Consider the following 11956-nt stretch of genomic DNA (forward strand, 5'->3'; position numbering starts at 1 on the left):
TACTTGAAAATTTGTTGAAGATCACATAATCTCTGTATTTTGATATGCCAAAAAAAAAAATTCTATGGAGTGAAGTTCGTACTATTCCAGTACAAAAATGTTTGTCCAAATGACATCAAAATTGATAGTTTTGTATATTGATGGCTTTAGCTAATAATATTTAAAGGATAACTCTGCGAATAATCTTGGATTATGGAATGTCATTGATGTCGAAAGTTTGATGTGTCAACAGAAAGAAGACTAAATTCTTAAAAATAAAGGATTGTAGGCAATATTGTGGTTTCTCAATAGTTGAGATCCAATTATGCAATTTTTCAATTTCCATTTCTCCTCTTACTACATTGAAAGAAAAAGTAATCTACTTGGATCATTTTCAAAATAATCTTTATTTATTGAGAGAAATAAGCGCTATCTCGTCATCATAAAGAGCAATTTAAATTTAAAGATTATTTGTCTTTATGCATTTCAATAAATTCTTTATTTTATGCTCTTTATTTACTTTCTTAACACTCACTTATAATATTCTCTCATTTTAAAATTAATATATATTTTTTAAATATCAATTTTAACATAATGTGTAATATAGTTAATTTGAGTAATGAAATTTAAAACTTGCATTTTTATTAAATTTAATTATGATATATAAAGAGAGAGCGAATTTGACTATTCAAATGTATATAAACAAATTAAAATACAGAGCTAGGAGTATATTTCAAGCAGACTCTTTAAAATAATGAACATTACTTTTTAAAGAGTCTTGAATTTTGATCCTAAATATCACCTAATCATGTTCGCTAGATGTAACAATTAATATCAAGTGTTCAATTTTTCAACAATGCAATTTACTAAAAGTCATATAAATTTACTAAGGCTATGTTTGAGCACCTTTTTTCGGAAATATATTTTGTAATGGTAAATTTTTTATTATTATTATTATTATTTTTTTATGTTGTTAAAAAAAAGTATGAAAAAACTTGGGTTTACATGTATAATTATTTTATTGAGAAGATGTGTGGTTGAAAATGAATTGAGAAAAAATGACTTTTTAGATAATGAGGCTTAAACAAGGATGAAAAGTGATCTTTTGCATAATCGCTTTGCATGTAAATTTATTGATACGCCACATCATAAAACTGTTAAAATAAAATAAAAAATATTTTAACATTTTAATTTAGGGATTACGGCCAAAGTATAACGCGGTGATTGTAGTATAGTCTTGGGATGTCGATTCCACAGGGAGATGAGAAATGCTCAAAGGATTAGAAGTTTAGCGGTTTCGAGAATTATGTGAAACTAGTTTATCAATTTGGAATGAAATTTAAATATCAATATGTGAAATTAGTGAAGCATTGGAGTTCCTTCAATTGGGTTAGATCGATCAACATCAACAATTCATGTACTATTACTCAATTAGAGGTTTTCATTCCAACTCTCTAATCGAAAAATTTAATAGTAAAGATCAGTTTAGTTCCAATTGTAATTCTAAGATTTAGACTTTCTAACACATTCCCACAATTGTTATTGGAGTAAGATCAAAAGTAACCATATGCGTCAAGCATAAGATCATAAATAACTCACCAATAACATGAATGAAATTGCAACTCAATAAATATTTCAATCAAACAATAGAAAAACATGATTAATCTATGAAAGATCTAATAAAAATTAAACCAATTTCAAAATCAATTCATAAGGAGAAAGTCTAAAATCTAGAATTGTTTGACAATAAAATACCAAATTACATGAGCAATTGATGTGATTTTCCCAAATCCAATGAGTTCCTTCCAAGCTTCATCAATGGTTTTAGTTCTTCATGGAACTCTTGAGCCAAAAACCAAAGAAAATTGATGTGAGAATGAAGAGAGGCATTCTCTATCCAGTTTAGGGCTTAAAACTGTGTGCCAAGTTGTTTCAATAAGAGATTGAACTGAATAAGGAAACTAAATTTTTGGCTAGAATATTCTGTGTGACTACTTTCAGTATTTTGACCATAACTTTCTCTCTCGATATCCAATTAAGACAATTCAAAGTGTGTTAGAAAGCTAACACAAAGGGTTACAATTTTCCTCAGTAACGTTTTCAAATTATGATGTTTACTAGGTTAAAAGTGGATTTCAATCTCCAGCTGAAAATTTAGAAAATCTTTATGCGGTTGAAATTTGATTTGTGAATATGTTATGGTCATATTTAACTTCTTTTGACTTCTAATTGCACCCAATGAACTTCTAGCTTTCTTGAATCATCATTCCATTGCCCATCTCATCTTTAGATTATTTGCAACTTGGTACCTAAACTTTCACTTTCTTCCATTTTGGTCCTTTTTCGCTCTTTTCTTTCAAATTTCACCTTTTCTATCAAAATGCAACATGAATCAAATCATAAGTATAATGAGTGTATCTTGCTATCAAATAATCAGACCAATGTAATAATTAAGAGGTGAAAATATTATATTTTTACACTCTTATCACACTCCCCAACTTGATTATTGCTAGTCCCTAGCAATTTAATGCAGAATAAGCAAATGAATGATTATATTATGATACAAGTGAAATTATTAAGTTTCAACTTAATCGCAGTTCATGTTCTTTTCACACTCAACCCTACAAGAACTTAACAGTGCCATGATCATCAAGATATCAAAAACGCTTACCAAATGTGTGAGTGTGTGTCAAGCCATAGCCATCTTACCGCCAACCCTAACAAATGCAACAATAAGTATGTCTCAAGCTGAAGGTTCAACCCCATAACTCATGGGTATCAAAGTGTTTAGTGCGATTTTCTCTTATGGAGCTAAGAAAGATACACTCTCAGAACGTGGAGGCTTAAAATTTAGGAACAAGCAACAAGCAAATATTGATCACATGATAGACACTATCAACTGAGAATTCATCAACTTCTTACCACAACCCTACTTAAGATCAAAACAGCCAATGCAAAGGGTGTGAAAAGGGTTAAGTTGGATTACATGAATAGTAAGGCAGAAAGAATTTAAGGACTTCCAAATATCTAGCTAGGCATCTCAACAAGTATTTCAACATATCAACATCAACGCATTCCTCAACCCTTCAATTCTCAACAGCAATTCACTTTTCTTTTTCTTTTTCTTTCTTTCTCTTTTTTTTTATCAACTTTTCGTGATTTTTTTTTTTTTTTGAAATTCCCCTTCTTTTTCTTTTAAGATTCATCACTTCACTTGAGCACTTATCAACTCTCATCATTTTTCTTCATTGCTTTTCTTCTCAAATGACATTCAATACCTAGTATACACTTGGAAGCATAAAGGTTTGAAAAATGAATGTTTATAGACTTTATTCCAATATGAAGAGGTATGGATAACATAGGCGCATGAAAAGAAATGGTTATATATGTTTTGGCTCAAAGTAGCTACTAGGAAATTAAAATTATGAGAAGAGAAAAACTAGTCTGAAGGCTCAACTTCAGTCCTAAATTGACTGTTATCATTTCCCAAGTATAATCCACTGTCTTACCACATATTGTGTAATGTTATTCTCCGAAGAAGTTTTCAATTCACAAAATCAATGAATGTTTATTACCATTTTTAGTATATATGGCTCTCAATCTTCACCAATTCTCTCACAAGAAAACTCCAGAAAGAGACTCCTCTAACTTCATGTGTTAAACCACTATCTTACCACAATGCTTATGTGCACAAAATGATTCGGCAAGTGTCTCAACATCTAGACTCACATGAACAGTATCAACTTCTAGTGACATATTTTGTCATTCAAGAACATGAACATGTAGCAAATAGAGATTTAAGGAAAAATTTTAGACCAATTTAGTAAAACAAAACTAACTTTCCATAAATATCATGTAATTCACAAGAAAATTTCAAATACACTCTCCCCCTAACTAAATATTGCATTATCCTCAATGCAAAAATATGTCGACCAAAAGAGGGGAAAGATGTTACATGGATATTGCAGTAAATCATCAGAAGCTTGAATATGGTGGACCTGAAGGTTCTCAATGGAAATGGGTGATACAAGAAATGAAAATAAATTGAAAGAAAAATGAAAACATACCTAAAAGAAAAAAAATCCAAAAACTAGTATAGAAAAAGGGTGAAAGACATACCTGAGGGTGTCATGAGCAGTAAACTGGGTCTACCAGGGAAATTTCTTCCACTGCAGGCACCTGTTGCCCATAGGCTATTTTAAGTCTCTATCCATTCACCTTGAATACCCTACCATCATTGGGATCTTCTATTTCAATAGCCCCATTTTCAAAAACTCGTGTCACCACAAATGGGCCAGTCCACCGAGAACGGAGTTTTCCTGGATGCTTATGAAGTCTAGAATCATACAAGTACACTTTTTAGTTCGGTTCAAAAGTTTTTCTAAAAATATTTTTGTCCTGAAATGTTTTCATTTTCAACTTGTAGATTCTAGAACTTTCGTAGGCATCATTTCTTAGTTCCTCCAGTTCACTCAATTGAAATTTCCTATGTTTACCTCCCTCTACTAGATCAAAGTTGAACTGCTTTATAGCCCAAAGGTCTCGGTGCTCAAGCTCGACAAGTAAGTGACAAAGCTTTCCAAAGATAAGCCTATAAGGTGACATGCCAAAGGAAGTCTTAAAAGCTGTGTTGTAGGCCCATAGTGCGTCACGTAGTCTCAATGACCAATCTTTACGATTGGGGTTCACCGTCTTCTCCAAACTTTGTTTAATCTCCCTATTGGCCAACTCTACTTGTCCATTAGTTTGGGGATGATAAGCGGTGGAAATTTTGTGAATAATCCCATACTTTTTCATCAGTGCCTCAAATGAACGATTGTAAAAGTGTGCATCATCACTAATAATGACGCGTGGTGTGCCAAACCGCGACAAAACATTTTCTTTAAGGAACTTAACAACTGTTTCATTGTCATTGGCCCTAAAAGTAGCTACCTCTACACATTTATACACATAATCAACTGCCACAATGATATAAAGGTAGCCAAAAGAAGGTAGAAAGGGTCCCATAAAGTCGATGCCACAACAATCAAACACTGCATTTACCGAAATGGGATTTAAAGGCATCATATTACGTTGAAAAGTAGCACCTAGTTTTTGACACCTCTCACAAGATCTACAATAAGTATCAGTATCTTTAAAAAAAAGTAGGCCAACAAAAACCACATTGTAGCGGTCTTTTTCATAGAAAAGTGGCCTCCACAAGCTTGGATATGACAACAATCTAGTATACTATGTATCTCCTCATTAGGAACACAACGTCTTAAGATTGGTCAGGGCAATACTTAAATAAACAAGGGTCATCCAAATAAAAGTTACGTACCTCAACTAAGAACTTCCTCTTATCCTGTGTGCTCCACTCTTTTGGAATTTCACCTATAGCTAAGAAATTTACAATGTTAACAAACCAGGGTAAAGAGACAGAGAACAGATTCTCATCAGGAAATCCATCTCTAGTTGGCACAGTGTTTGAGGTGTCTTCAAATGTCAGTCTTGGTAGATGGTCTGCTACGACATTTTCCACTCCCTTCTTGTCCTTGATGGTGATGTCAAATTATTGCAAAAGTAGAATCCATCGTATTAATCATGCCTTAGCATTCTTCTTTGCAAGAAGATACTTAAAGGCTGGATGATCTGTGAAAATAGTAATGGGAGAACCAATGAAATAGGATCGAAACTTATCAATGCAAAGACTACAGCTAGCAACTCTTTTTCAATAGTGGAATAGTTCATTTGAGCACTATTTAGAGTCGTACTAGCATAATGAATCACAAAAGGCTTACCTTCCTTTCGTTGCCCAAGAATAGCACCTACCGCAAAATCACTAGCATCACACATAATTTCAAATGGTTATGTCCAATCAGGTGGTTGCATTATAGGTGCGGAGGTTAGTTTACCAATCAACAGTTCAAAAGCATTTTGACATTCAGGCTTCCATTCAAAAGTCAAATGTTTGTTAAGCAAGTTACATAGGGGTTTAGTTATAGATGAGAAAATGTGTATAAACCTCTTATAAAGACCTGCATGACCAAGAAATGAACTAATGTCCTTTACTGTCTTAGATGTGGGTAGTTTAGAAATCAATTCAATCTTAGATTTATCAACCTCTATCCCTTTTAAAGAAATGACATGTCTTAAGACAATAACGGAAGGCACCATGAAGTAACCCAATTCAAAACTAAGCCTTTTTCTTCACATCTAGCCAAAACTCTCTTCAAATTCAACAAACATGCATCAAAAGAGGTTCCAAACACAGTTAAGTCATCCATAAATACTTCCATATAATCATCTACCATGTCACTAAACATACTCATCATACATATTTGGAAGGTGGCAGGGGCATTACAAAGTCCAAATGGCATCCTAAGAAATACATAAGTACCAAAAGGACATGTGAATGTGGTCTTTTCCTGGTCCTCTAAAGCTATTTCAATTTGATAGTAACCAGAGTATCCATCTAGGAAGCAATAAAAGGAATGACCAGCTACACGTTCGAGTATTTGGTCCAGAAAAAGGAGAGAGAAATGGTCCTTGTGAGTAGCAACATTTAACTTCCTATAATCAATACACATGCGTCAACCAGTTACTATACCTACTTCATTTTTAACTACCATGACACCTGACTTCTTAGGGACCACATGTGTAGAACTAACCCATTTACTATTCGCAATTGGGCCAGATTTATTCTCATTCAAAATGCTCAAAAGCTGTTCACATTGCAAAGCATTCAATTCTGAAGAAATAATTACAGGAAAGGTATCACGTAGTCCAAGAAATACATGTTTCAGTCCTGGGAGTAGTTGTTTCAATTCTAGCTTAGGGCTCTCGATGCTCAATGGTTTTTGTCCTCCAGTCATTTCAAGCAATTCTTCAAACTTGGGTTGCCATGGCAAAGTCCTATGGTCCTGTAATTTTGCAAAAACAACACAAATATTAGTATATTCATCAATATCAAAACCAATTGAGATTTTATAGTTTAGGAGAAAAGAGTTCAATGGATCATAATCAATTTTTGCAAATGCTTCCTCCAGTGTTAATGCATCAATAATGTAGGTTTGATGAGATTCATCTTCTTCTCTAGGTTGCTCGGTGACATGAAAATTATTAACTTCTAGAGACATATTCCTAAAAGAAAGCTTCATCAGACTATTCCTGCAATTGATTAGAGCATTAGTTGTAGCAAAGAAAGGTCTACCAAGTATAATTGGGATTTTAGAGTCAACATTTACCTCAACCTTCACATCTAGTACCAAGAAATCAATGGGGTAGTAAAATTTATCAATCTGAACTAGCACATCCTCAACCGCTCTCTTAGGTCTTATGGTAGACCTGTCAGCTAATTAAGGACCACTGAGGTAGGTTTCATCTCTCCCACACCTTACAACAGGTATATAGCATAACACGAGGTTAACACTAGTTCTTAAATCAAGAAGGGCTTGTGTAAACTCATGGTTCCCAATGACACAAGAGATGGTAGGACAACTAGGGTCGTTATACTTTGGTGGGATCCTCTGCTCTGTCACAGCACTCACCTGCTCTGTAAAGAAAGCGGTTTTCTTGACGTGATGTTTTCTCTTCACAGTGCATAAGTCTTTAAGGACTTAAGCATATGTAGAAACTTGAGAGATCACATGCAAAAGAAGCAAATTAATTTTTACTTGTTTAAGATGCTCTAGGATTTCATTGTGTTGAGTGGTTGACTTCGAGGTGGATTTGAGGGCTTGAGGGAAACGTACCCTAACTGGAACTTTTACTACTTCTTCACTGGGGCTACTCTCATTAGGCTCGCTTGATTCTTTTTCATTCTCCCTAGATTGAATGGCCGGTTCAATGACTTTCCCAGATCTAGTGGTTATGGTATTTACTTCCTTAAAGTTGGTCTCTCCTGATCCCGAAATTTGTGTCATGTGTTGACCCTTTGGATTTGGTTGAGCTTGAGCTGGAAATTTCCCACGTTCTCCTACAGCTAAGGCATTGGTTAGTTTGGAGACATGATTCTTTATCTCTTTATTTTCCTTAACTAACTGGTCTCATAGTCTCAAATTTTTTATTTGTTTTACCCTGTGTCTCAATAAATGAATGTAAAGTATCTTCTAAGGAATTTCTAGAGGATGTGGGTTGATGTGGGGGTGCATTGTAAGCTCTATTGGATTGGGCAGGTTGTTGGTTTTCAGACTTCCAGTTAAACTTGGGGTGATTTCGCCACCCTGGGTTGTAAGTCTCGAGGTAAGAGGCATAGGGCTTTTGATGCCTAGAGCATTGCAGTGTCCCTCATAAAGTTCCCTCATTTCAGCATGAGTCGGACACTCCTGTGCAAGGTGACCACTCTCTCCACACACAAAACAAGGCTCTAAAAACTCAACACGGGAAACAGATCGAGTGATTTTTGAATCCTTAGCAACGATGCCAAAATTTGATTACGCCCAAAGTATGACATGGTAATTGTAGTATAGCCTTAGGGTGTCTATTCCATAGGGAGATGGGAAATGCTCAAAGGATCAGAAACTTAGTGGTTTCGAGAATTATGTGAAATTAGTTTATCAATTTGGAATGAAATTTAAATATCAATATGTGAAATTAGCGAATCATTAGAATTCTCTCAATTGGGTTGGATCGATCAACATCAACAATTCATGTATTGTTACTCAATTAGAGGTTTTCATCCCAACTCTCTAATTGGAAATTTTAACAGTAAAAATCACTTTAGTTCCAATTGTAATTCTAAGATTTAGACTTTCTAACACATTCCCACAATTGTTGTTGGAGTAAGATCAAAAGTAACCATGTACTTCAACTATAAGATCATAAATAATCTACCAATAACATGAATGAAATTGCAACTCCAGATTTGTTTGACAATAAAATACTAAATTACATGAGCAATTGATGTGATTTCCCCAAATCCAATGAGTTCCTTCCAAGCTTCACCAAGGGTTTTAGTTCTTCATGGAACTCTTGAGCCAAAAACCAAAGAAAACTGATGTGAGGATGAAGAGAGGTGTTCTCTATCCAGTCTAGGGCTTAAAACCATGTGCCAAGTTGTTTTCAAAAGAGGTTGAATCGAATAAGGAAACTAAATTTTCGGCTAGAATATTTTGTGGGATTACTTTCAGTATTTTGACCATAACTTTCTTTTCCGATGTCAGATTAAGACAATTCAAAGTGTATTAAAAAGCTAACACAAAGGGCTACAATTTTTTCTTCCAAATTCCAATGTTTACTGGGTCAAAAGTGGACTTCAATCTCCGGCTAAAAATTTGGAAAATCTTTATGTGGTTAGAATTTGATTTGTGAATATGTTATGATAATATTTAACTTCTTTTGGCTTCTAATTGCACCCAATGAACTCCTAGCTTTCTCGAATCATCATTCCATCGCCCGTCTCATCCTTAGATTGTTTGCAACTTGGTCCCTAAACTTTCACTTTCTTCCATTTTAGCCATTTTTCGCTCTTTTCTTCTAAATTTCACATTTTCTACCAAAATGCAACCTGAATCAAAGCATAAGTATAATGAGTGCATTTTGGTATCAAATAATCAAACCAATGCAATAATTAAGAGGACAAAATATTATATTTTACACTCTTATCAGACCTTGTCATAGCCCTCGATTTACTATTTTTGTTTTTAAAATGTCGTGTAGCGATTAGGAAAAAGATCATTCACTATATAAATCAGAAGCAATTCTATCATTTTGTAGAACAATAGATGATAGAATATGACAAAGTAGTGAAATTTGAAACAACTTGACTTTGGACAAATTAAGTTTAATAACCAAATTGAAATTTCTCTAAAAGTTCAAAGATCACGAATGAAAACTTACCCTCTAAAGGAAATTTGATTCAAATTGTCAATATTTTGGGGTTAAAACATAACGATTGTGTTATAAGTTCTTCACCACTCACAGATTTATTTATTAATATATGATGTCAATTGTCACTATACATGATTGATCAAAATTTTATCGACAAACTCAAAAAGGTGTTTTTGCCACCTCACCAATCTGTAAAAGAATTTATAAATTGTGATATACAGCAATCATTTTTCAAATTAAAAAACCATAATTTCGTACTTAAACCTAGTTTCATCAGTTAGGCAGCTCCTTTAAAATTTATTTCAATTGGGTCATTACTCTTCAATTTAGTTTATGTAGGGTAACCAAACTTTAATTTAATTTCAAATTTCAGTGTTTCATGACTTACAATCTCCAAATTGATGAAATTTGTTTAATTGGAAGCCATATTGCTATGACTATTGGTATGTCAATTAACTATTACTCCATATTATAAATTTGTTTTAAAAAAATACAAATTTTAACCTAAAGATATCATAATAACTCATTTTACATTTTTTTTTCTCTAAATGGCCACATAACAATTACATAGGGTCATTAATTATAGGGATAATTGCAACAACGGTCCCAAATATTTCAATTTTTTACAAACTTTACCTTAACCTTCACATTGTCCCACCCACAATCCCAAACCTTTGAAAATTTAGCACCTATGGTCTAAATAGTCGAATTTCTGTTAGTTTGATCGTTAGTTGACCAAATAAATTTGACTTTGACCAATTTTAAAATGGGTAAAATGGTAACTTTGAAGTAAAAATAAAAATAAAAAAATCAAAATTAACTTTGAAGTAAAATCAAAATCAAAATTCAATCACTACTCATCTTCTCCCTCCCATACCCCATTTCCTCTTAAACCCAAAACCAGTTGGTTCCCTTTTAGGCCTCCCCACCACCACCAACTCCATTGCCCTTCTCCACTGACTTTGCTACTTTTCTTGCTAATATCTACTCCCTATTTCTCATATTACTTGGTCTAAGTCAATTTTGCTTTTGCTGAAAAAATAATGTTTTTTGTTTCCCCTCACTCCCTGCTTTCAACCATCGTCCAAAGCCACTGCCATTCCCCAACTTTCAACCATCGACCAAAACCATAATCCAAAATCACCACCATTCCCTTGCCTTTCATCCACAGTCGAAATCCACCACCATTCTCCAACCTTCAGCTGCCCATCAACACATATCGAAACCCCATCAACATCATCAAAATGACAGTCAAAACTTTGAGAAAATAGAAGTACCTTGGCTAGCTGTTGCCACCAAAAATTCACAGTAAAAAATTGTAGAAATTTTGAGATTAGATAAAAGAAATTAGTGATAGATTAGGTGAAATTACCTAATCTTTTGCCATTGTTATGTCAAAATCGAAATTGAAAAGTTGCAATTTTCCCTTGATTTGGATTATTGACCACCACTTTTTGTCTATTGAAATCCTTTCCATGGGCTTATGATGGTTGGTTGGTTTGGGTGAGAGGACAATTTTATTTTTTTTGAGTGGGAGGGGTGGGGTGGGAGGGGTGAGTAGGGTTAGATGGGTGAGTAGGGTTAATGTGGGCATAGGAAAGATGATGGGCTTTCATTTTAGCTTTTTTATTTTTTATTTTTTTACCTTATTTTAGGCATAAAATGCAAAGTTACCATTTTACCCATTAAGAATGGTTTAGATTTGGTCAAAGTCAAATTTATTAGGTTAACTAACGGTCAAACTTACATAAAATCATCCATTTGGACCCCAAAGTGCTAATTTTTTTTAAAGGTTTGTGATGTGCACAATTCTTGCAACATCTGATCTCGAACTCAAAAGCCTGATCCCGACCACCGTCAATTATCCAAGAATTAAGGTCGAGCTTCAGGATTTAGGTCGAGGCTTATGAGGTTATGAGGTTGGGCCATACATTAAGATAACGATTATCTTGTACTTATCTAGTAATTTTTACATGTATTAGTCATCCCATGACTCAATCATTCATCATTGTAGAATCCCGAATTTTTAACTTAAATTCGCATATATTTTTATTTGCCATTTAATAGGAATGCAATGTTTGGTTAAGTTCTTATGCAAGTTAATTGATTATCTCTATAGTTATCTTATTAGTTGAGGAACCAAATTAAAAAAAACTATATATATATA

General features: G+C 33.7%; 1 protein-coding gene across 1 annotated transcript; it reads right to left on the reverse strand.

Annotated features, from left to right (window-relative positions):
• Positions 1–6551: 6551 nt before the first annotated feature.
• LOC111400379 lies at positions 6552–10733 on the reverse strand. The gene is made up of 4 exons (XM_023027795.1): positions 10667–10733; positions 7635–7942; positions 7354–7550; positions 6552–7305 (listed from the first exon to the last, which is right to left on the reverse strand). The coding sequence occupies exons 1-4, from the start codon at positions 10731–10733 to the stop codon at positions 6552–6554; spliced, it is 1326 nt and encodes a 441-aa protein (XP_022883563.1).
• Positions 10734–11956: the final 1223 nt, after the last annotated feature.

Source organism: Olea europaea, chromosome 10 (genome assembly GCF_002742605.1).
Source record: "Olea europaea var. sylvestris chromosome 10, O_europaea_v1, whole genome shotgun sequence".
NCBI classification, from domain to species: Eukaryota; Viridiplantae; Streptophyta; class Magnoliopsida; order Lamiales; family Oleaceae; genus Olea; species Olea europaea.

Bases quoted from the DNA above. Each gene is read 5' to 3' on its own strand.
- LOC111400379 (XM_023027795.1), bottom strand. From the start codon at position 10,733: ATGGAGTTGGTGGTGGTGGGGAGGCCTAAAAGGGAACCAACTGGTTTT. The intron at 7,551-7,634 runs GTAAAAATTAAT...TGCACTGTGAAG, and splicing joins TCCTAGAGCATCTTAAACAA to AGAAAACATCACGTCAAGAA. The intron at 7,306-7,353 runs GTGTGGGAGAGA...ATTAGCTGACAG, and splicing joins TGCTATATACCTGTTGTAAG to GTCTACCATAAGACCTAAGA.